The 26,652-nt window shown below is 44.0% G+C and overlaps 1 protein-coding gene and 1 non-coding gene across 2 annotated transcripts in view; one reads left to right on the top strand and one right to left on the bottom strand.

The window, feature by feature from the left end:
- Nucleotides 1-26,652, bottom strand: part of LOC144696347 (protein kinase C-binding protein NELL2-like) — a 303,704-nt gene that overhangs the window by 8,867 nt on the left and 268,185 nt on the right. Inside the window, exons 16-18 of the mRNA XM_078567565.1 lie at nucleotides 12,459-12,599; nucleotides 11,693-11,886; nucleotides 1,555-1,731 (exon numbers count right to left, since the gene is read on the bottom strand). Of these exons, the coding sequence (XP_078423691.1) occupies nucleotides 1,555-1,731; nucleotides 11,693-11,886; nucleotides 12,459-12,599 (512 nt within the window). The remainder of the gene's footprint in view (nucleotides 1-1,554; nucleotides 1,732-11,692; nucleotides 11,887-12,458; nucleotides 12,600-26,652) is intronic.
- Nucleotides 13,625-13,733, top strand: LOC144696843 (U6 spliceosomal RNA). The gene has a single exon (XR_013580254.1). It is a non-coding gene; the product is annotated as a U6 spliceosomal RNA (small nuclear RNA).

Raw genomic sequence — 26,652 nt, 5'->3', positions numbered from 1 at the left:
TAAAATACAAGCCTAGCTTTGCCTTAAGCCACAGGTTACACCGAGGAATTAAGTTGATACTGTTGACAGTTAGTGGTTTTATTGATCAATCCATTTTTACATCAAGCCCTCACCAAGCCCTCACAGTAACTCTACACAATGCAGGGTAGAGAAGAGAAGAGGGAATGAACTCCAGTAGTATTGTTGGAGTGGGTCAGTGTTTGTAAAATAGCTGCCCGTAACCTCCACCCAGTCAACTCCAACAATAAAATCAGCTTGTGGTGCCTGGTGGACTCTGACAGCTGTGTCTTATTCAGCTTCAGAGCAAAGGGATCCTATTCACCACACACCAAACTCTGGAATTTTTACAACTGAGACTTCAGAAGAAAATGCCAGAGTTATGGGTATTTTTGCATTGCCGAATCGTATCCTTTTGAGCATTATTTTCAGACCCTCACAGCATTATGCCTCAGCCATCAGCTTTGTGTCGAAAGCAAAAAAAATAACTTTGTAAGTCGACAAATATGATGGATGGCCTTGGAGCATAATGACTTTGATCAACAGTGACTGGGAAAACTTTCAGGCAAGTGCACAAAAAGTAGTGTGAAAGCACTATTTCTGATGTCTATTAAACTGTTATATAAGATTGCAAAAGGTATTGAATTACTTTACTTTCTGCAATCCAAGCTGCTTTTTCCTCTTCATTGTACAATATCCAAGTTACCCTTTTCAATGATTTATGAACTTAGTTGATTTTCTATACAGTATTTGGAAATATTTTGCTAGTAGCCACTTCCCTTGGGATATGCGCAAGCCTCATATATCATTGTGTTACGTTTAATGCACTCTCATGGGATCAAATGTGAGTACTTACTTTGAAGTATACCAAGGGCAGAAATTCGCACTGGGTGGGCGCGCCGTAAAATAACATGCGATGACGTTGGGCGAGCTTCACGACATCATCGCGCACACGTGCAATATTTCAGTCGGAGGACTTGCGTGGGAGTTGGCAGCATGCCCGCCGACAATTTCCAGGCCTATTAAGGCCATTAAAGATCTAATTGAATGAAATTTTTCACTGCCCGTCCAACCATACGGCTGGTGGGCAGGCGAAAAGGCCGAGTGGCCATTGGATTTTTTCAGAAACCCCATCCACGGGTGGGATGAGGTTTCCAAGAGCAATTAAACATTGAATAAAAATTTTTACATTTCATTTATTACATGTCCCTGCTCATGTGACAGCGTCGCATGCGGGGACATGTTTTTAACACAGCAAAGTTTTTTATTTCTGATTTTTTAAATCTTCAGCTCCCTGAGGCAGCTCAGTGCCTCAGGGAGCTGTCGTCGCGCGCACTCGGGTGCATGCGCGAACCTGCACGCTCACCCTCTTCCTGCCCCCCACCAAGGCAGCGCTGCAGTGTACAATTCACGCTAACTAGCCGTTAATTGACCAGCCAGCGTGAAATCGATGTTGGGGCCCGATCGCGGGCGGCTTCGCAACTGCTCTCGAGCCCGCCCTCCGACAAGGTCAAAATTCTGGCCCCAAGTGTCACGTCTGAACAAGCCATGGCTTACCACACAGTGGCACTGTTGACAGTCTTGCACCCAAGTGTCTCCGCTTTTATAGGTCACATCTCCTTTTTGATTCAGGCATTGACTGGTTAGTCGTGGGTCACACTCAGGGCAACAAAAAAGATCCACTGTCGGGTTTTCACAGTCGCAGACCATCCGTCGACACAGCACCAAGCCAGCCTATTATGGGATGAAAACAGTAGGTTGGTGGAGCAGATAGTATTATTGTTTATCAAGTGCAGGTAGAAGGGAAGATTTCATGAGCACCTTTCCTACAGACTTTTTCAACTGCACATTAGTTTTTATATTCCCTTTTGAGGGCTCTTGCGTTAAGCCAGCAGAACAAGAACATCTGAATCACGAGTTTCTCCAGTCAATTTCAGTGCCTCTCATGAGATTGTCCAACAAGCAATGTACTTCAGAGCCAAAGCGGTGGTTCTGTCAGCTGTTTCCCTCAAGAATGATCCTTAAATGGCATCTAGTGCTGGAGTTAGCAGGCAAACTGAGGACCACCACAAATAGTCCAACTGCAATAGGGGAGTTTGAGTAGCAGTTGATATTGGCTTGGATATCTAATTCTCTGCAAATACAGCTCTTGTACAGTAATACTTAATAGTCCTTTGAATTCTCTTTCTTTAAATCTATAATTAATTACCCCCCACACACACACACACACACACACATCCATTTCTCTATAGCTTGTCTGTTCACTGCCATTCATACTCATTTTGACGGGAGAAATGTAGGTATGTAGGGCACAGGTACAATAAAACACAGGTTTTTCCATTAACTACCAACATTCAGGAAATAGGATTTTTGCAGGGTAAGAATTACTACTTTCTGTGTGCTATATGGCACATCCTAACAAAGAGCCTGATCAAAAACCGATAGAACTAACTGTTGTGTATCAGTCACTTCCTTAAGAACACAAGGGCAGTCAGACCTTTGAGCCTACTCCCATTCAGTTAGATCATGGCTGATCGGCACCTCAAGACCACTTGAGCTCCGGACCAACAAAAACAGGCTCATTTATATAGCGCCTTTAACATAGCCCAAGGCACTTCACAGGAATGTTATCAAAATTTGATACTAAGCCACATAAGGAGGTACTAGGACGGATGGTCAAAAGTTTGGTCAATGAGGTAGGTTTTAAGGAATGTTTTAAAGGAGGAGGGCAAGTTCGAGACTCAAAGAGGTTCATAGAAGAATTGCAAAGTTTAGGGCCATTGCGGTTGAAGGCATGGCCATCAATGTTGGAGGGATTAAATTCAGGGAAATGCAAGAGGCCAGAGCTGGCCTCAGGGATCTCGGAAGCGTGTTAAGCTACAGAAGGTTACAGGACAAGGAGGGGGCAAGGCTATGGAGGGGTTTGAAAACAAGGATGCAATTTTAAAATCAGGGCATTGTTGGACAAGGAGCCAATGTAGCTCAGTAAACATAGGGGTGGTGGGTGAATGGGACATGGTGCAATTTCATATATGGGTAGCAGATTTCTGGCTTCAAATTTATGTAGGCTGGAAGATGAGAGGCCAGACAGAAATGCTTTGAAGCAAACAGCTCTAAAGCTAATGAAGACGTGAGTGAGGCAGGGGTACATACGAACACAGGGACATACGGACAAGGAGCAGGAGTAGGCCATTCAGCTCCTCGAGTCTGCTCCGCCATTTAATAACATCATGGCTGACCTGATAGTAGCTGGTAGGACTAGTAGAGGAAGCTATGGAGGTGGATATAGGCAATTTTGGTGCTGGAGTAAATATGGGTTGGAATTTAACCAAAGTGGCCAATGGTCTGTTCAGCCTCAGACAGTTGACAGTCTGGGTACCCCTTGAACCCCTTGCTGAACAAAAGTCCATTGTCTCATCCTTGAAAGCTCCAATTGTCTCAGCCTTTTGAGGAAGAGAGTTCCAGATATCTATTACCCTTCGTGTGAAAAGTGCTTCAGCCTAACTTTAATTTTAAGATTACGTTCCCTTGTTCCTGAATCGCCCATCAAAGGAAACAGCTTCTCTGTCACTACCCATCCGATCCATTTAAATTTTAAACACTTCAGTTAGATTGTCCCTCAAACTTCTCACATAGAAAATGGAAAATCATTGTGTGTGGCAGCCAGCTTCTTTGTTCTTTGGGCTCTGTGTCCTGAATATGTCAAACGTAACAGGTATGTACGGCTGGCTAAACTTCTTGACTCCCACTTTCTTATAAATTATAAATAAAATTATAAATTTCTGAAAGAATTTATAAGCATGAGTTGATCTTTGAAAAGTTAGTATAAATCCTTCATTATTTTCTCTTTCTTTTCCTTTTGCATAACTCACATTGAAAATAAAATGCATCCACTGCAGGTTTTAAATTGTGTTCTTGAACTGCAGTAATTGGAAATAGGACAAACCATGAATGCTGAAGGGCTATTACCAATAAATCAGTTATTCTGTTGAAAAAGAAAGCCTGTGATCTTTCGTAACTAGATTAACATCTGCTGAATGCATAATCTTCTATCAGTCTGTGATTAACAGTAAGAGTGTTAAAACTCTTTTAAACATATGCCAAAATGAACTCACAATCAATAAATAGCAATATGTTGTTTTCATGACACAAGCCATTAGACTGTTAATTACATCAATTCACAGAACAATGGTACAACATCAATGGTAAAAGCTACCAAACTAGAAATTTTAAGTAACTTCAATACATATTATGTAGATGTAGTCGACACTTAACTGTCCTCCATAAGTGGCCGCTAGCAAGCCACTCAGCTTATGGATCTCAATAAATGCTGACCTTGCCAGCGATGCCTGCACTCTGAGAATGGATAAAAAGAAACAAATGCTGGGTTTCTGCTGCCATTTTAGAAAATCCTCCAGCTTCCCTTTCATAGGGTCACCTGATTCCTCTCCGCTCCCCACTAATTTAAAATCTTCGTCCTCTATCGCCATCAAGTGGTTTCTTCCCTCAGCCTCTGCACCGAATGACAACTCATCCTTGAGGATTCCAACCTCCATCTCATCTCATCATGCTGTCTCTCTTGTGGGTTCACTGGCCTCTTATCCTCACCCTCCAACCCATATTCACGGCCACCCCCTCGACTTTGTCATTTCATATGGCCTCGTTGCTCCCATCATATCAGCTGCAGGTAAAGCCATCTCTGATCAATTCCTTGTATCACTCTCCACCCACACCCCTCTTCCCTATCCCAACCCTACTTCCCTTTGTGTCTGCTCCTGGAAAAAGATATTTCCCAATTCATTTCCATCTGCGCTCTCAAAGTGCTCTAGCCTTTGGCCCTCCGTCCATCACAACAATTTAGCAGCTACTGATTTGCTTAACTGCATCCTTCCCTCCATCTTTGATGCCACACTCTCCACTAAAACCATTACTCTCTCTTGCCCTGGGCATTTCCCTGGGTGTGAACTCATCTCCCCTCCCTTAACACCATTCCTATCTATATAATATGGCTGGAATGTTACCTGCAATGACTTCTCCTCCTGCTGAATCATCAGTATCTCTGGGGACCCTAATGATCTATCACTGGTCTCCTCATGTTTCTCATCTATTTGCTGCTCAAAGGCAACAATGTCCAAAAACACATCATCAGTTTTCACATGTATTCTTGATGACACCCAGCTCTACCTATTCCAACAGACTCTTAGTCAGCCTCTCCCAGCCTACTCTCCATAAACCTGAGGTCATCCAAAACTCTGCTGTCTGTGCTCTTAGTTGTGCCATCTCATTCACCCAGGTCCCCATGCTTGCTGACCTATGCTGGCTACCAGCTAAACAAATCCCCAATTTCAAAATTCCCATCCTTGTTTTCAAATCCCTGCATGTCTTCACCCTTCCCAATCTCTAAGTCCCCTCTAACTCATAAACCATTGAGATATGGGGAAGCAGTGGCATAGTGGTAGTGTCATTGGATTAGCAATCCAAAGGCCTAGGCTAATGTTCTGGGGGTATGGGTTCAAATCTCACCATGGCACCTGGTGGAATTAAAATTCAATGAGTAAATCTGGAATATAATGCTAGTCTCAGTTCTGGTTCACTAATGCCCCTTTGGGGAAGGAAATCTGCCATTTCTACCTGGTCTGTCCTACATATGATTCCAGATACATAGAAATGTGATTGACTCAGAGATGGCCTAGCAAGCCACTTGGTTCAAGGGCAGTGAGAGATGGGCAGCAAATGCTGGCCTTGTCAGCAACACCCAGATCCCATGAAAGAATAAAAAAATTCTGTGCTTCTCTGAGCATTCCCTAATTTTAATTGCTACAATGTTGTTTGTCATTCCTTCAGCTGCTCAAAGCTCTGGAATTCCCTTCCTAAACACCTCAACCTCTTTACCTCTCTTTCCTTTTTTTAAGGCACTCCTTAAAGCAAGGTTTTGGTCATCTTCCATATTATCTCCATGTGTGGCTCGGCATCAAATTTTGTTTTATAACAACAACAATTTGTATTTATACAGTTCCTTTAATGTAATGAAAGGTTCCCAGGTGCATGATAAAATAAAGTATGGCACTGAGCCACTTAAGGAGATATTGTCCTGGATTTCCAGAGCTGTGGAGACTCCATGGTACATCCAAAATGGTGGATGGACCCCGAATCCCACCCCCATATCCAGCAGAAACAATTTTTACCAGGAGATGGTTGGGATCAAGGGCAGGACATAATTCCTACATGTGGGAAACCTGAACTCGGCAAAGCCAGTTGAACTCAGTGGGCTGGATTTTACCGTTGGCGAGTGGGGGCGGGGCCCGCTCACCGATGCGTAAAATGATGCGCGGTGATGTCGGGCGGAACTCCCGATGTCACCGCGCATCATTTAAATTTTCAGGAAGGCGGGGGGGACAGCAAAATCAGCTGCGCGCCCGCCGACCTGTCAACGGCCAATTGAGGCCATTGACAGATCAATTAAAGTAATTAGTGGACCTGCGCGTCCAACCTTAAGGTTAGCGGGCAGGCCAGGAGCCCCGGCAGGAACTGGAAAAAACATGAAACCTCATCCACAGGCGGGATGAGGTTTCATGCAGGGTTTTAAAAATTTTAATAGTTTTTTTGGAAATTATGAACATGTCCCAACTCATGGGATATGTAAGGGAAATTTTTTTTCCTATTTTTAAAAGTAGAGGTGATCTCCCTGAGGCAGCACTTAGCCTCAGGGAAGTGAGTGAGCTCTTGCGTGCGCATGCGCAAAAGAGCGCACTCTTGATTTTAGGAATCCCCCCGCCTGCACAGGGAGCGCATAGTGCTTCCGTGTGGATGTCACGCTAGGCAGGCCTTAATTGGCCCGCCCATGTAAAATGGTGCCGCGCCTCTGATCGGGGGCGCCGATCGGAAGCATGTCCGCACGTGCCCGCCCATCAACTTCCTCCCTGACGGGGGGATAATTCAGCCCAGTGTTGTGTTAAAACAGACCCCATTTTCACTGGAGGAAGGGCATTATCCCACATTGTTGTGAGTTATGAATTTTTAAAGTAGATGTAAATGCTCTCGAAGGATGGATAAGGTATGTAGAACTATCAAGCTGTTGAGTTATTTATATCCCCTGCCCTTTAAAAATTGAGGGGGATCTGCTTGCCTATGTCTGCGAGTTGGAAAAAATCTGTCCTAACAGTTTCAGTAGCTGTTTATTGACATAACCCTAAGTGCTAACTTCATAGCATTATTATTGCTTGACTGCTTTTCACAAACTATCATTCTCACAGTGTGTCGGGGAGTGGCTGGAAGTTCACAGTTTGATAGCTCAAAGAGGTTATTAAAAGATTATCTGTCTTGGTGAAATTATGATTAAAAATGTTTGTTTTTTTTACAGGATTAACTACTTGAGGGGATTTAAATGTACTGAATGGTCTTTTATGAATGATAGATTTTTTTATAGAGGGAAGTCGGTAACAGATACTTAGAACTTCATTTTATTTAATCTCAGCATAGCTCCTGAAGTCTGCCCATGGTGGTTACTGGGTGAGTTGCTATGGAGGGTTTAAAGGCAAAGGGTAATGGAGGGCCATAAGTTGACACTAAGTTGGCAAAGGGACTATAAGGGGCCATGAGTTGGCACTAAGTCGGTATAGGGGCCATAAGGGGCCATGGGAGTGGGTGGGAGTAATGGGTTGGCAAGGGCTTGCATGTATGGACATGGGAGCAGGTGGAGGGTGAGGGGTTGTGATGGGTGAAAGCTAGAGGGCCTAATGTTTATGAAAAAATATATGGACAAAATCCCAGAGAACCAAGACACTCGGCAGCCCAATGTACGCCCAGGGCCAGTAGGCCTGACTCCATTCCGCAATCTACTGCCCCAGAACAAAGATCCTGCCATTCAGGACATGTTTTTCCCAAGGTGGGTATAGTGAGTGGAGAGATTTTGCAGCTCTGCGCACACATCTCAGGGGCAGAAATCCAGGGCATTCGGTCAGATGACCAAAAGTTTGATCAAAGAGGTAGGCTTTGAGGAGTGTCTTCAGGGGGTAAAGTGAAGTAGAGAGGCGGAGAGGTTTAGGGAGGGAATTTCAGAGCTTGGTGCCTTTGTGCCTGAAGGCGCAGCCACTAATGGTGTTGTGAATGCACAAGGTGCCAGAATTAGAGGGCGCAGATATCTCGGAGGGTTGTGGGGCTGGAAAAGAATACAGAGACGGGCGGGGGAGGCCATAAAGGGAATTGAAAACAAGCATGAGAATTTTCAAGTCAAGATGTTGCTTGACTAGGAGCCAATGTAAGTTAGTGAGTATAGGGATGATCAGGGAATTGGGTCTTGCTGAAAGTTAAGACATGAGCAGCTGAATTTTGGATGACCTCAAATTTATGGAGGGTGGGATATGGAAAGCAGCCACAAGTGGATTGGAATAGTCAAGTCTCAAGGTAATGAAAGCATGAAGGCATAACGCTCCTGTGAAGCGCCTGTTCATTACATTACAGATGCTATATAAATATGATTTGTTATATGGACATCCAATTTGGTCTTGTACAGCAAGGGTGCAGGGCAGTCACCATCATTTTCTTAAGCTGCCAGTAATGATACCCTGCATCCCTTATGTATCAGCTGTGGCTCAGTTAGTCGCCTGCTTGCCTCTCAATCACAGGTTCCGGAATCAAGCACCATTGCAGAGCTTAAGCATACAAATCAAGGCTGGCATTCCAGTGCAGTAGTACTGAGGGAGAACTGCACTGTTGGAGGTGCAGTCTTTCAGATGACCTGTTAAACCCAGGCCCCATCTTTCTGCTCGGGTGGGTATCACAGAATTTTAACGGCATAGAAGGAGGCCATTCAGCCCATCATGTCTTCACCGGCTCTCCAAATGAGCATTATGGCCTAGTGCCATTGCCCTGCCTTTTGCCCATACCCCTGCACATTGTTTCTATTCAAAAAATCATCTAATGCTCTCTTGAATGCCTCGATTGAACCTGCCTCCACCACACTTCCAGGCAGTGCATTCCAGACCCGAACCACTCGTTGTGTGAAAAAGTTTTTTCTCACGTTACATTTGCACATCACATTTGGATATAAAACATCCCATGGCACTGTTTCAAAGAAAAGCAGAAAAGTTATCATTGGTGTCCTGACCAATATTTATCCCTCAATCAACATCACCAAAAACAGATGATCTGGTCATTATCACACTGCTGTTTGTAGGAATTAATTCAGCGCATATTGACTGCCAGCTTTCCTATATTTCAATAGTGACTACACTTCAAAAAGTACATAATTGGCTGTAAAGCACTTTGAGATTGGAGGTGGTCATGAAAGGCTTTATATAAATGCAAGGCTTTCTTTCATTTAAATGGAATTTAAACCAGGAAAACAAGCCCCAGACATCTCCTCAATTTATATTCCATTGCAAGAAAGGGCCAATGAAGATGGGAGGAAATTGATGGCAATCAATTCACATCACCAATCCCCAATTGCCCCCGCACTTCAGTATTATATATTCTCTCTCTTGGATTGAAATAATTGTTTTCCTTGCTCAACATTGGGCAAGTTTTCCCCTCCTCTCTTGCTGGCCTTTGGCTGAACCTTCCCGCTGCTCTGTCAGGATTCGGTTAAAATTTAAATCCGCACTGCTCCATGATGCTCCTTTAGTAGCTTTACTTTTTCGAATTCCACAAATAAATCTTAAATCGGCAACATCAGCACATAGAACAGCCCTTAAACTTTAAAGACCATGAAATTCAAACAGGTAAAACCAGGGCAAGAGGTAGTAAGGAGCAAAGAGGGTGGTGGAATAGAAGAAGGTCAAATTCACGCTTTCAATTTACAAATTCACAAAAATATGCATATTTGTAATAAGATGGCCGCCCGTATAATTAGCACTAAAATACTCCAGGAAAAGTTGACAACCACGGCACCAATAACTTAGATTAAATTCAAATCTTTCTTAGTCTTTAAGAGTGATCTTACTCACGAGGAGATTGCTGGAGTGGACTGTGCAATGAGGTGATGCCCCACAAAAACCTTTGCCTTGTGGAAGTCCTAGTGGTTAATTAAGAGAGTGGGTAGTTGGACATGGATAATGGAGATGTGTCACTACATTGGATCAAACATGGAAATCAATGAGGCCTTGCAGTGGAACACTTGGATAAGAATAGAAGATGCTGGAAATACTCAGCAAGTCAGATAGCATCAGTGGAGAGAGAGAGAAACAGAGGGCAGGAATTTTCGCTCGGCAGGTGGGCACACGCCCGACCCCCTCGAGCGTGAAATGATGCATGCTAACGTCGGTTGAGCGTGCCGACATCAACGCGCAGTCGCAAGATAGTTTGGTCAGTGGGCGCGCGCCAGAGCTGGCAGCACACCCCGCCGACAATTAAAAGGCCTGTTAAGGCCATTAAGTAATCAATTAAATTAAATTATTCGCAGCCCATCCAACCTTATGGCTGGTGGGCAGGCGAAAAGGCCAAGCGGCCTTTGCATTTTATTGGAAACTCATCTACGGGCGGGATGAGGTTTCCAAAAGCAAATAAAAATAAAATAAAAACTTTAATGTTTCATTATTAACATGTCCCTGCTCATGTGACTGAGTCACATGAAGGGACATGTTTCATTACATTTTCATTAAAAAAAATTTTTTTTCATACTTCTTCATCTCCCTGAGGCAACTCTGTGCCTTAGGGAGATTATGAAGCGCTCACTCACACACATGCGTGAAGTTCGCACTCACCCTCCTTAAGTAATAGCTACTTAAGGACCTCAATCTGCCTCCACTGCCATAATACGCTGTGCAGTGGAAGGTGGGCAAGAGTGGGAAGGAAGGAAGGTGGGAGGTGGGAGGTCCCTAGGGCGCCCGATCCTTCCCCGCCCAAAAAAGCCCAGGACATACCTGGGTCCGGTGTCCATGATGCTTCTTCATGCAACTGCTTTCAGTCCTAACAGTGCCCACTACTGAGTTCTGGCGCTGCTGGGACTGCAAGAGCTGATTGGCTGGCAGCTCCCGAGGGCGGGACTTCCTTCCACCCGAGGGGCGAAAGTCCCACTCTCTGCTTGTTAAGGCCACCCGCATCATGTTATCACTACGGGGCAGCCTTTTTTAATGCTAGTCGGTTTGCGACTGACCTTTTTTAATGGCGGGGGGGAAGGGTTGAGCAAAACGCTCCACCCCCCACCCCACCCATAAAATTCAGCCCAATGTGCAGGATTGTGTGTGCATGTGTTGAAGAAACAAAAGCAAATAAAGGAAACTCACGTTTATGTAGCGCCTTTCACAACCTCAGGATGCTTCAAAAAACTTTACAGCCAGTGATGTGTAGTCAGTGTTATAATGCAGGATATGTGGGAGCACGCCCCCACAACAATAACGTGACATTGACCCAATAATCTGTATTTGTGATGTTGACTGAGGGATAAATATTGGCCAGGGCACCGGGGATCGCTTCCCTGTTCTTCCTCAAAATAGCACCATAGAATCTATATGACCACCTTAGAGGCCTCATACAAAAGACAGCACCTTCAACAACACAGCACTGCTTCCATGTTATGCTGCAGTGTCAATCTAGATCTTTATTGTTCAAGCCTTTGCAGTGGGGCTTGACCCCACAACCTTCTGACTGAGAGGCGATGGGGCTGTCAACTGATCTATGGCTGACATCTGACTAAATAAGAAAACATATTTCACTGGCAACAGGAGAAGCTGACAAAATATTTAAAATATGAACTCACCTGGCACGAGCAGACCGAGCACCTGTCATTTTCTAATACCCAAATCTGTCCGTTGTGCTTTATTTTACCTTCGTGGACACAGTCCCCAGTACAGTTTTTCCCATGAGGACATCTACAGTCATAACCTCCTTCGAGGTTAAAGCAAACAGTGTCATTGGTGCAACTGTGTCTCCTGGTCCCACATTCATCAATGTCTGTGAAGTAACACATGTAAATTTATTTTTCAGAGCATATCCAATTAACATAATGCTTCCTCTGCAGATGACATAAATAATTCTCTCATAAAAACTTTGAAACTTAAAATTAATTCACCCCATAATGTTCAATCCCCCAAGCACTCCAAAGAAATCCGTAGCTGATGAACATTCTGAGCCAGTGAAATCTTTCAAATTGAATTCATCTTTTTAAGGGCAACAACCATTTCCCCTTACTATAATTACACTTTAATGTAATTACAGTTCATTGCAGTACAATAAAAAAAATTGTAAACTGACATCTATCCAACCCATTTGGCATTATTAGAATGTCCACACAGCAATGCTTTGTGATTGTCAAGTGTCCCCATATGACTAATTCAGCTGCTAAATTGAATAATCACATTTCAACAACGATAATTAAATATTGCAAAGACACACACACTGTCACCAAAGACTGTCAGAGTTCTGTCCAGAAAAACTTTGCTCTGTTTCTTTCAACTTAATGGATGGCAGAAATTCTCTGGTGAGAATGGATAAAATTAGAAGCTTTTTTTTTTAAAGACACTGACCTTCACATGTCTCTCCATTTGCTGCAAAGAGACCATTGTCATGGTAGCCATCCCTGCATTCACAATGGTACCATCCAGGAAGGTTGATGCAATTAGCGCGGCTGTCACATTGAACAAAACCCTCCGCACATTCATCAATGTCTGTACAGAGCCAAAAAAAAAAGCATAATAAAACACTGTCACTCGAAGTTTTACACACTGAATATCCAATACAATCACACACAGAATCTGTACCCAGGGCCAAAATAAAGGGCGCTGCATTATGTAATCAATTGTCAGACTGTCCTTAGAAGTGTAAGTCCAATTTTGCACCATACACAATGTGCATTTATCCATATAATGCACATTTATACTCAAACTAACCAAAAGCAAGACGATAATAAGCATCCTGCAGTCTAAAATTTAAAATTCTTCAAAAATATTTGGAATTGCTATGGATGTTATGATTTCTTTATTGATTCATTCTTGGTATGCAGGAATCACTAGTAAGGCCAACACTTCATAAATTCATAGGCTGGGATCTTCCAGTCCCGCTGCAGCAGATGTGGTGAGCTGGCCAGTCTGTTGACTTCAGTGGCACTGGTAAATCCTGCCAGCAGGTGGGACTGCAAGATCCCGTCCATAGAAACTGGCAGCACAGAAGGAGACCTTAGGGCCATGGTGCCTGAACGGACTCTTGCCTTTCTTGGAATTTCAGCCCTAAGTAGAGGGCGGGGGTTACTTTCCTAACTGCGCTCCCTGCAACATGATCTGGTCACCATTTTTGACTCCCCTGCTCTAATCTCATTACTAGTCCATTTTCCTGCCATCACTCTTCCAGTATTTTATGGAAAACTGTTGCCTTGCTGAATGATATCTTCCCTTGCCAAGTGTGTGACACCATGGGACAAGCATTTCCATGTCAATAACTCATTCACATTGTTGGGAGGGTAGGGTGGAGTTAGGATTCTTGTTGCAAAATCTTATGTGTCTCGCCCCCACTGGCCAGCTGATGAAGATTAATGGACTAGCATAACTCCATTTCAGCCTGACTCGCAGAATCAGTGTTGCAGTCCTGTGCTCATTTAATGGATTGAAAAGGCCGCAGAATTTTGTCTTCCATATCAGTAGTCTGCTATTCTGCATTGTTAATTGTATTATTAAAGTTAAGGATACGTAGGTGAAGGGCACTGACACTTCGGCAGCACATATACTAAAATTGGAACAATACAGACAAGATTAGCATGGCCGCTGTACAAGGATGACATGCAAATTCGTGAAGCGTTCAATATTGGGGCTGGGGTGCATCATGACCCCCGGAATGACATTTTGATTGGATTTTTGTAAGTTTCCTTTCACGCTTTTGTATTAGTTACAGTGCCGCACCAGGGGCTGTTGCTGTCACCCCTTCTGATTGAGTGATTTTTAGTTCAATTGGTTGATTTTTGTTTCTCTCTATAGAGGGAAACTTGTGGGCTGGATGACTCAGCAAGAACTTGCATGTCGTGTGTCTGTTGATATCCAGCTCGCAGCCAAAGCCGTCCGCAGTCTCAAAACCGTGGTGCTTGGCCCTGACTGCACTCAAGGTGTCGAGGCAGCTCAGGCGTGCAGTTGGACACCCATCTGAACTGACTGCCGTTTGGACAGGATTTCATGTTGACTCCAGGTCCCGAAACTTCCCTCAGAAACCTCGATGTCACACATTGAGCCATATCATCGAAATCCCCTTTGTGACTTTTCATTCTGCATGGAAGGGTTTCCTGCATGGGTTGCTGCTGCACACCCTTCACTTCCTCCCCCTCGTCAACCGTCCAGACGTGCGGCGGTGTTCTGTCCTGCCGTCCGGAGGGCTCTCTACCTTGGAGTCCTCCCTTTAACCATCACGGATTTGGCATGGAGGGTGTCGGATGCAGTAGACCCGTACAATAAAAGGTTAAGGTGGTTCACGGACTCCCAGTCCACCTGTATTTTCTGCAGCCTTGAGCAGTCCATGTTCCATGTATATATAGGTTGCAGCACCTTTTTGATTATTTGAGGGGCTGCTCTCAAATTCTGGTTGCACTTCAGCCCCACACTCCTGATCTTTGGCCACCCGGTCCGGTGCAAAGGGGTTGGCAGGGCGGAGGACCTACTCATAAGCCTGCTCCTGGCCAAGGTGGCTTTCAACAGGTCCAGGAGGTGGGAGGTTGAGGGGTTTGTTCAGCCCGACTGTCTATACCCCTTCCGCGGCTATGTGCGCACCCAGGAGAAGGAGCATGTGGTGTCTGCCAGTATTCTTGAGGCCTTCTGCGACCGATGGACATCGCAGCAGTTGGAGTGCATCATCAGCCCCAGAAACTACATTTTATTTTGATTTATTAAGTTTCTTTTTAAAGTTTTCTTTTGTTACAGTGCGCCTTTAAGGGTCTTTCAATTTGTTAATTGTTAATTAGTTTATTTTTTATTGCCATACTCAAAGCAGTATTAAGAGAGGCTTCTGGGTCACTGGAGGTTGGTTAGGAAGGGGGCAGACAAACTCATTTCTCGTTATCTTGACTCCCTTCTCTCTCCCCTTGTCCAGTCCCTTCCCACCTACATCCGTGATTCCTCTGACACCTTACGTCACATCAATAATTTCCAGTTCCCTGGCCCCAACCACCTCCTCTTCACCATGGACGTCCAATCCGTCTACACCTCCATCCCCCACCAGGATGGTCTGAGGGCCCTTAGCTTCTTCCTCGAACAGAAGCCCAAACAATCCCCATCCAACACTACTCTCCTCCATCTGGCTGAACTTGTTCTCACACTGAACAATTTCTCCTTTAACTCCTCTCACTTCCTCCAAATAAAAGGTGTGGCTATGGGTACCCGCATGGGCCCCAGCTATGCCTGTCTCTTTACGGGGTATGTGGAACATTCCTTGTTCCAGTCCTACTCCGGCCCCCTCCCACAACTTTTTCTCCGGCACATCGATGATTACTTCGGTGCTGCTTCATGCTCTCGTCGGGACCTGGAAAAATTTATTAATTTTGCTTCCAATCTCCACCCCTCCATCATTTTCACATGGTCCATCTCTGACACTTCCCTTCCCTTCCTTGACCTCTCTGTCTCAATTTCTGGTGATAGACTGTCCACCAATATCCATTACAAGCCTACCAACTCCCACAGCTACCTCAACTACAGCTCCTCACACCCCGCTTCCTGTAAGGATTCCATCCCATTCTCTCAGTTCCTTCGCCTCCGTCGCATCTGTTCTGATGATGCTACCTTCAAAAACAGTTCCTCTGACATGTCCTCCTTCTTCCTTAACCGAGGATTTCCACCCACAGTCGTTGGTAGGGCCCTCAACCGTGTCCGGCCCATCTCCCGCGCATCCGTCCTCACGCCTTCTCCTCCCTCCCAGAAACATGATAGGGTCCCCCTTGTCCTCACTTATCACCCCACCAGCCTCCGCATTCAAAGGATCATCCTCCGCCATTTCCGCCAACTCCAGCATGATGCCACCACCAAACACATCTTCCCTTCACCACCCCGGCAGCATTCCGCAGGGATCGTTCCCTCCGGGACACCCTGGTCCACTCCTCCATCACCCCCTACTCCTCAACCCCCACCTACGGCACCTCCCCATGCCCACGCAAAAGATGCAACACCTGCCCCTTCACTTCCTCTCTCCTCACTGTTCAAGGGCCCAAACACTCCTTTCAAGTGAAGCAGCATTTCACTTGCATTTCCCCCAACTTAGTCTACTGCGTTCGTTGCTCCCAATGCGGTCTCCTCTACATTGGAGAGACCAAACGCAAACTGGGTGACCACTTTGCAGAACACCTGCGGTCTGTCCGCAAGAATGACCCAAACCTCCCTGTCGCTTGCCATTTTAACACTCCACCCTGCTCTCTTGCCCACATGTCTGTCCTTGGCTTGCTGCATTGTTCTAGTGAAGCTCAACGCAAACTGGAGGAACAGCACCTCATCTTCTGACTAGGCATTTTACAGCCTTCCAGACTGAATATTGAATTCAACAACTTTAGATCTTGAACCCTCTCCTCCATCCTCACCCCCTTTCCATTTCTTCCCCCTCCCTTTTGTTTTTTTCCAATAATTTATATAGATTTTTCTTTTCCCACCTATTTCCATTATTTTTAAATTTATACCTTTTATGCCCTGTTAGTCTTATTTCACCCCACCCCCACTAGAGCTGTACCTTGTGTGTCCTGCCATCCATTCTTAATTAGCACATTCTTTTAGATAATATCACCACCTTCAACACCTCTTTGTTCTTTTGTCTGTGACATCTTTTGATTATCTGCTCCTATCACTGCTTGCTTGTCCCTACAACCACCCCCCCACCCCCAACTTCTCTCCCCCCACTCCCCCCACCTTAAACCAGCTTATATTTCACCCCTCTCCTAATTTTACTCAGTTCTGTTGAAGGATCATGAGGACTCGAAACGTCAACTTTATTTTTCTCTGCCGATGCTGCCAGACCTGCTGAGTTTTTCCAGGTAATTCTGTTATTGTTTTGGATTTCCAGCATCCGCAGTTTTTTGTTTATATATATATATATTTATGTAATGTTATATTCTGTAAATATATCTGGTATTAAGTAAAAGATTGGTGTCTGGTTTCCTACTTCATCACCTGGTTTCGGAATGATTTCATATGTATGCCTTTCAGTTTGGGTTATAGTCTGTCTGCCAGTCAGGTATGCAACATCTACAAATCAGAAAAGCGGTGTTCATTCGCTTGGCATTTACTGATGCACCAGTGTAGATAGTGTAACTTGAATAATGCAAAAAATTAAATACATTATAGTGATGAATTTTAAGACTCCCTCGCTCCATGTCAGAAAATGTCAAGCATATTGCTGCAATTTTCATGGAAGCTGACAGTTGGGCCTAGTGTAACTTACCCTAGATTTTCTGCCTATATGTGTCTCTGGGTTACTTCTTCCTGCATCATTACCCAGAAGAAAATGTTCCAGTAACATTTTGCATGGTAATACTTACATTTGCAATCTCTAAACCAACTGTATATTTCTGAATCCAATTGCAATTACTATGAGGGCAAAATTTATAAACCTAAAATTGGCAACTGCACGATGCTCACATTTAAGTTTTAAAAATAAGCATCACCAACGAGAGTAAAAATGAGTGATATTGTGGTTCAGTCAGTCATGGTTATGAGGAATGCATGTTTGAACCCCTGAGTCACTGGGTAACTAGACTCAGTCATACTGCCTTGGGGAAGTGCCAAGCTGAGCAAATTAAAGAGAAACTGTCTGCATGACACTGCTGCACACCAGGAGTGAGAATAGTGGAGACCATGGTGGGGTGGGTGGGGGGGGGGATTTTTCCCTCATCGGGCGGGCTCATCAGGGACAGGTGGGGGCAGTCGAGAAGCCGACCACTGCCCACAATCAGGGCCAGACCATGATTTCACGCTGGTGGACCAGTTAAGGCCTGCCAAGCGTGAAACGTGAACGGCAGCGCTCAGCACTGCCTGTGTGGGGAAGGGGAGAAAGAGGAGGGCAAGCACGAATCTTGCACATGCACGCGGGTGCGCACTTGACAGAGCTGCCTCAGGGAGATGAAGATATGAAAAATTAAAAATAAAGATTTCTAAAATATTATAAAACATGTCCCCTCATGTGACTCTGTCATGTAAGCAGGGCATGTTATTAAATACATTTTAAAATTTTTATTTTATTTTATTTTTATTTGTTGTTGGAAACCTCATCCCACCTGTGGATGAGGTTTCCTGAAAAAATGCAAAGGCCGCTTGTCCTTTTCGTCTGCCCGGCAACCACAACGTTGGACGGGCAGCGAAAAGTTTCATTCAATTACCCTTTTAACAGCCTTAATAAGCTTTTTATTTGCTGGCAGGTGCGCTGCCAACTCAGGCATGCACCCGCTGACTGAAATATCGCGCGTCATTTTACACACAGTGTTCAACATTAGACGTGATTCAACGGTTGGACAACATTTGCTAAATAATATTCAATGTGCTAAGAATTACGCTGACGACCAATTTAAGACTGTCAGTCAGGTTTACAGTGCAGCACATTTGCTTGTACTGGAAGCTACATATATCAATGCATAGGGCCCTGTTCTTTGCAGACAGAAAGAACATGTACACACATTGTGCCTGTTTCAGTGAAGCAAAATAAGTGACAGCCATTCGCCCCCTCACTGCCTTGACCAATTAGCGTCAAGCTGCCTGGTTTAAATTTCAAACAGTGCTCGACAGTTGACTGTCAGTCATCATCACTGGTGTATTCTCCATGGCAACGCCACTCCCCAACAAATCAGCACTCTCTTCACACACAGTATAAACTGTTGATTTCCCCTTATATTGATATTCTGGCAAAGTGTCCTGATGAGTGCAAGATGAAAAGCCTCAACATGTCTCTTTTTTCAGCAATTCTAACATGTTAAGTATTTACATGGTAACAGTAATTTCCAGCTGCAAATGCACTGCTCTGGTACTGACTGCAATACTAATAATTGAATTACTTTCTTTAATGGAAATAATCAAATAATATTTTTCTAAATGGGTTTAAAAAGTTATAACACAAACTAATGTCATTAAAAGCAAGTTGTTAAAATGAACACTTAGCTCTAATGATCGAATATTCAACTCATCAACTAAGTAGACTCAAAGAACATTAACCTTATGCTGACATATTGATTTGTGAGCTGTGACATTGACTGGAAAGCTGTTTCATGGGGTGATTTTTCAGTCAATCAAGTGCCAGAACTGCTGATCTCAGCAAAATTAAAATTGTAACACAAAAGCAAAAGACTGCGGATGCTGGAAATCTGAAACATGACCAGAACAAGCTGGAGACACTCAGCAGGTCAGGCATCGTCTGTGGTGAAAAACTGAGTTAGCGTTTCAGGCCCGTGACCTGAGTTCTGATGAAAGGTCGTCGACCTGAAATATTAACTCTGTTTCTCTCCATAGATACTGTCTGATCTGCTGAGTTTCTCCAGAATATAAATTGTGTTGGTCCTAACATGGGCCAAAATGCTGCCCAGGCATTAAGGACTAAAATTTATCCTTTGACGTTAATCATTGTAACACCTGAGCTATCAAGCAGAATATACTTTTCTAGTCAGTGCTATCTCATTTTTGGCGCCGTAATCTCAAGGTGCCAGATGAGATCTTTTGACTATTGTGCAGAAAGAGTAAAAGTCTGTTGTAAAATGAGGTAGCATTACATTGGAACAGTTCAATGGATCTTTGGCATAAAATGTTATCTGCTAAAATGTTTTCATCGCTGTTCTTCTTCTGCCAGGAAATGAAACATGGGTTTGATAAATAAGGGCTGATTCCCCTCTTAGGCAATCATGGCAAATGCAAGCATGCATAAGTAGAGAGATCAAGGGATTACATCCTGTGATGCTTCATCCATTTAAATCAAGAGGCAGAGAAAGCTGGGGCTCTAGATTTCTAAACACCCTGACCAGGGTAATCTGCGACTGCCAGTTCTCCACCTGAATGCTTGTCCAGTGGACCAACCCTGTACTTTCAGGAACTTATTCACAAGCTACTGAAATCTGGCTCATTCAAGAAAACCATGTGGTCTCTGAAAATGAATCAGCATCAGAACGCCCGTTCTAAAGGCTTGACATTTTCACTTGCACATGCACTTCACCGTCTTTCTTTTGGTTCTCCTCTGAGCTCCAGTAACACGGGTAGCAGAAATGAAATGAATAATAAGAAAGGGCAATCTTAACATCTAGAGATGATTCTGATCCCGTCTATTTTCTTTCAATGCAAGCAAATGGCTAATTTTCAAATGAAATGCTGTCAAACCGACCAACTAATATAACAATAAATCCCAGAGTCAACTCAGCTTTAAATTTAAAGCAGTTCGTTGATGCTGAAAAAGGGAGAGACAATATTCTGTCAGGTACAATTCTAATACCCTGAAACATGCTGATAAATGCAATGTTACAGCCTTGAAGATTGTCAAAAATTATAGACTCCATGCATTAATTTCTCCCAATGCTGCAGACTGCAAGAAAAGTATATGTAATTGTTGAATTCATTTCTTTTCTCCTTGGACTAAAATGTAACAGATATGCTGTAAAGTGACAGCACAGATATCATTTGAAATATGACTTCTAGATTCTGGGTTGCTGAGTCTGTACAAAGGGATACCATAGTTTCATTTAAAATGCGCTGAACTTATTTTGTTTTTGAAAAAAAAAAAATTACTTTCCGAGGTTCTTTGTCGGTAATAGCCAATTAAATGTCAAGGGGCCAATTAATGTGCCCATCATGCCCAGTGTGAGCCAGTTCCCAGGGTGCTATGGACAGGAAATCATACTTCTGCAGGCTCAATATCCGGGCCCCACTGAGATTGGGAATGAAGGTGGTCAGGAATCCGGCACTGACCATCATGCTGGTTTCCTGGCTTTGCCCCTGGTGCTGGCCATTTTGGCCGAGGTGGGCTTGGAAGAGCTACCCTGCAGCCAGTTAAGCTCAGTTAAGAGACTTGTTAAACTTTGGCAGAGGGGGTTGACTGGAATTTCCCAGTTGGCCTCCTGTTACCCAGCACAATGTTGAGGTGGGGGCAGCTTAATTGCCTCGAGGCCCTGGGATGCCGGTACTCCCGGCAGCTCTACAGGCCCCTCCCTGCTGGGTATGGTTGGGAGTACAGCCCATGGCTGTCATGTAAAAGGATTCCCCCTCCTCCATGACCACCCCCCCACCCCCTCCCCCCCACCCCTCCACCCTCCAGGGATGGCCTGGCTGCTTTTTCTGCTTTCTATTGACATTTTTCAACAATTTGGAGAGGGGGCACATCCATGTTGAAGCGCCCTCTTAGTTACTTACCTTTCATCTGCTCCTCGCAAGCTGGAAGGCCTCTGATTGACCCTCCAGCTTTGAGATCCCACCCGCCGTTCTTAAATGAACAGGGAAGCTTTCTCCATACCATTTAAGGGAGCACTTCCATAAAAATCCCAAAGAGCGACTATTCTCCTGGGGGTGGGTTGGGGAACCGAAAACAGTCCTGCCTCCTGCTTCCTGCCCCCAAGGACAAAATCAGTCCTGGGACTCTGCCCTTTCTTGTGCCAATTGAGCATGTGTAGGTAAATCCCAGCTGAAACATTTAAATAGCTTTCATAGGACCTAGGTGATGTCACAGCATCTTTCGCAGATCTAGAGGCAGTCAGATCTCTACTTTAAAAAATGCCTGGAGGGAAATAATCATTATGGTTTGTTGGGCTGTGCTTTTAGGCAAGAGGATTTGTAAAAGGCCAGCCAGCTTCTTGCAGCTTAATGATTTGTCTTTGTTCGAGTCCCTAATTGTTGCTGGGTGGCCCCACTGTGTGTATGGAGAGATATTTCCCTGGTAAAATAATAGAAGCTGCTAGAAGACAAGTAGAACAATAATGAAGAACTTGATTTATATAGCATCTTTGATGATGTCAGGACACTGGATCTTAGGAAATAGCAACAGAAGTTGGCCATTTGGTCCATCGAGCCTGTTCTACCATTCAATGAGACTGTGGTCTTAACTCCACTTCTCTGCCTGACCCCCATAGCCCTTGACTCCCTTGTTGATCAAGAAGCTGTCCAGCTCAGCCTTGAATATATTGAATGACCCGGCCTCCACTACTCTCTGTGGAAGAGAATTCCAAAGACTAATGGTCCTCAGAGAAGAAATTCCTCCTCATTTCCATCTAAAAAGGAAGACACTTTATTTTTAAACTGTGCCCCCTAGTTCTAGATTACCCCCATGAGAGGAAACATCCTCCCAGCGTCTACCCTGTCAAACCCCCTCAGAACGTTATCTGTTTCAATAAGATCACTTCTCATTCTTCTAAGCTCCAATGAGTATAAACCCAACTTGCAAATTTTTCTCATAAGACAACACCTTTATCCCAGGAATTAGCCTCGTGAACCTTTTCTGAGCTGCCTCCAGTGCAAATATATCCTTTCAAAGTAAAGCGATCAAACTGTACACAATTCTCCATGTGTGGTCTCAAAAGTGCCCTGTCCAGCTGTAGCAAGACCTCCCTCCTTTTATATCTATCCTTTTTTCAATGAAGACCATCATTCCATCTGCCTTCCTAGTAACTTGCTATACCTGCATGCTAACCTTTTGCATGTACAAGAACATCCAGATCCTCTGTAGTGCAGCAGTCTGCAGTCTCTCCATTTAAATAACATTCTTGCTGCCAAGTGGACAACCTCACATTTTCCCACATTATACCCCATCTGCCAAATGTTTGTCCAGCTATTTAACCTACCCACATTCCCTTGCAGGCTCTTTGTATCCACCTCACAATTTGCCTTCCGACCCATCTTTGTATCGTCAGCAAAATTTGGCTACAATACAGTCTGTCCCTTCATTCAAGTCATTAATATAGATGGTAAATAGTTGAGGCCCCAACACGGACCTCTGTGGCACCCCACTAGTTACAGTTTGCCAACCTGAAAATGACCCTTTATCTCAACTCTCTATTTCCTATTCGTTAGCCAATCATCTATTCATGCTAACATATCGCCCCCAACACCATGGGTAGGATTTTTAGTTGGCGGGCGCCCGCGATCAGCGGGCTGGGAGTGGCCAGGGAATGGACCGCCGACTGCGATCGACCCCCTCTTGAATGCCTTGATTGAACCTGCCTCCACTACACTTCAGGCAGTGCATTCCAGACCACAACCACTAGCTGTGTGAAAAAGTATTTCCTCACATCACATTTGCTTCTTTTGCAAATCATTTCAAATCTGTGCCCTCTCGCTCTTGATCCTTTTACAAACGGGAACACTTTCTCCCTATCTACTCTGTCCAGCCCCCTCATGATTTTGAACAACTCTATCAAATCTCCTCTTAGCCTTCTCCTCTCCAAGGAGAACAGTCCCAACTTCTCCAATCTATCCTCATAACTGAAGTTTCTCATCCCTGGAACCATTTTTGTAAACCTCTCCTGCATTTTCTCCAATGTGTTCACATCCTTCCTAAATTGTAGTGCCCAGAACTGTACACAGTACTCCAGCTGAGGTCTAACTAATGTCCTGCACAAGTTCAGCATAACCTCCTTGCTCTTGTACTCTATGCCCCTATTAATAAATCCTAGGATACTGTATGCTTTACTAACTGCTCTTTCCCCCTATCCTACCACCTTTAATGACTTATGCACATATACACCCAGGTCTCCCTGCTCCTGCACACTTTTTAGAGTTGTACTCTTTATTTTATATTGTCTCTCCATGTTCTTCCTATCAAAATAAATTACCTCACACTTCTCTGCATTGAACTTGTCTGCCACCTATCTGCCCACTCCACCAACTTGTGTATGTCCTTTTGAGGTTCTACACTGTCTTCCTCAGTTTACAATGCTTCCAAGTTTTGTACCATCCACAAACTTTGAAATTGTCCTCTGCACACCAAGATCTAGATCATTAATACATATCAGGAAAAGCAAGGGTCCCAACACCGACCCCTGGGGAACTCCACTACAAACCTTCCTCTTGCCTGAAAAATATCCATTAACCATTACTCGCTGTTTCCTATTACTCAGTCAATTTTATATTTACATTACTACTGTCCCTTTTATCCCATGAGCTATAACTTTTTTCACAAGTCTGTTGTGTGGCGCTGTATTGAATGCCTTTTGAAAGTCCATATACACCACATCAGCAGCATTACCATCGTCAACCCTCTTTTTTACCTCCTCCAGAAGGTTAGTTAAACATGATTTTACCTTAAGAAATTTAAACTTCCTAATCAAAGCATATTTTTCCATGTCACTGTTAATTCTATCCCGAATAATTGTTTCTAGAAGCTTCCCCACCACTGAAGTTAAACTGATTGATTTTGCTGGGCTTAAACTTACAAACTTTATTGAACAAGGGCATAATGTTTGCAATTCTCCATCCTCTGGTACCTCTCCTGAGTCTAGAGAAGACTGAAAGATTATGGTCAGTGTTCCTGCAATTTCTACTCTCACTTCCTTCAATATCCTTGGATGCATCGCATCTAGTCCTGGTGCCTTGTCAACTTCAAGTACCAATAGTTTATACACTGCCTCCTCCTTATCACTTCTAGTGACAAAGTTTCTTCCTCTGTCACCATGACCTTGGTAAAGATAGATGCAAAGTATTCATTTATCACCTCAGCCATGCCCCCTGCCTCCATGTGTAGTCCCCTTTTTTGGTCCTTAATCTGTCCTACTTCTCCTTTTACCACCCTTTTACCATTTATGTGCCGATAGAAGACTTTGCGATTCCCCTTTATATTGGCTGCCAGTCTCTCCTCATAATCCCTCTTCGCTTCTTTTATTTTCTTCTTCTCTCCTCTGAATCTTCTGTACTCAGCTTGGTTCTCAATTGTATATCTACTTGACATGCGTCATAATCACACTTTTTCTCCCTTATCTTAATTTCTAATGCATTTTTCACCCAGAGAGCTCTGGATTTGTTTGCCCAACCTTTCCCTTAATTGTGCCTGAACCATTTCTTTGTTGATGGTAGCCCATTGTTCAGCTACAGTTTTTCCCACCAACCTCTGTTTCCAGTCTATGCGGCCTAGCTCCTTTCTTGCCCCATTGAAGTCGCTCTCCACTAGTTATTTATTTCTACTCTGGATTTACCATTGTCCTTTTCTACCATCATGCTAAACCTTATGATACAATGATCACTGTCTCCTAAGTGTTCCCCACTGACCCTCGATATACTTGGCCCACCTCATTTCCAAGAACCAGGTCTAGCAGTGCCTCCTTTCTTGTTGGGCTGGACACATACTGTTGTAGAAAATTTTCATGAACACCCTCTAGGAACTCTTGCCCCTCCCTGCCCTTTACACTACCACTATCCCAGTCTATATTCAGGTAATTAAAGTCCCCCATTATAACTAATCTTTAATGTTTGCGCCTCTCTGTAATTTCCCTGCAGATTTGTTCCTCTACATCCTTCCCACTCTTTGGCGGTTTATAGATTACACCGAGCAATGTAATTGCACCCTTTTTGTCCCTTAGCAATAGCCAAATTGGTTCTGTCCTTGAACCCTCTGGGACATCCTCTTTCTCCAGCATGGCAATACTCTCTTTAACCAATACAGCCACCCCTTCTCCTTTTCTTCCTGCCCTATCTTTCCTGAACACCTTGTACCCAGGAATATTTAACACCCAGTCCTGCCTTTCCTTGAACCAGGTCTCTGTTATCGCCACATCCTAATTCCACATGGCAATGTGCACCTGTAGCTCATCAATCTTATTTACTACAATCCATATATGCACATACATGCAGTATAACCCTGATTTAGACTTCATTACTTTCTCCTTTATTCCAACTCTGCCTATTAACTTATTATTCTCTACTCTAGCGCTATCTGTCTCTCCCAGTATTTTGTGCACCTTGGTATTACTCTGTAATATTCTTGCCAGGTTCCCACACCCCTGCGGAGTTAGTTTAAAGCTTGACATCTTTGTCAATCCCTCCTTTGTCCCCACCTATCGCTGGCCTTCTATCCAGCTCCACCTGCCCCACCCTCCTTAAACAGTATAAATTTAATCACATTTCCACTTCTCTTCAGTTCTGAAGAAGGGTCATACGGATTTGAAATGTTAAGTTTGTTTTTCTCTCTCCACAGATGCTGTCAGACCTGCTGAGTTTTTCCAGCATTTTCTGTTTTTGTTTCTTGATTTATAATCTGTCCTACTGCATAGCTGCTGTCAGGAACCTATAAACCACTCCCACCAGTGACTTCTTTCCTTCGCTATTTTTTACCTCCACCCAAACAGATTTTATATCCAAATGTTTGTACAAATTATTTAAATGTTTCATAAACATGCTTTAATAAAGGCACTTCTATCTTGTACAACAAAACTCCACCAAGTCAATTTAGTGATATCAAAAATGTAGGCAGGCGTTTATTCCTTCCCTTTCATTTCAGTGGATATGCTTCGAACAGTTTCAGAGTTGCATCTGAAGTCAGGAACTGTTCAATAGTAATGATATTACAAAAGTAGAAGTGAACATAATGAACATTGTCTAACATGGGGTTGAATTTTGCCCTCGTCAGATGTCATCGCGCAATATTTTACTTTTGTTCAGATCGGGCGCGTGCCTGCCCGCCCGACAAGAGAAAAATTCTGCCCATGGACTTGTACCCATTGGCCAGGATTTTATGGCCCCTCCCCCCGGCAGGATGTTACGGTCCCACCAGACTGAATGGAGATTTAAATGGCTCGTCCCATCTGCTGGTGGGAGAGACACA

The sequence above is a fragment of the Cetorhinus maximus genome, chromosome 22 (assembly GCF_964194155.1).
Source record: "Cetorhinus maximus chromosome 22, sCetMax3.hap1.1, whole genome shotgun sequence".
Taxonomy (NCBI): Eukaryota; Metazoa; Chordata; class Chondrichthyes; order Lamniformes; family Cetorhinidae; genus Cetorhinus; species Cetorhinus maximus.
This window is presented reverse-complemented; position numbering and strand designations above follow the sequence as displayed.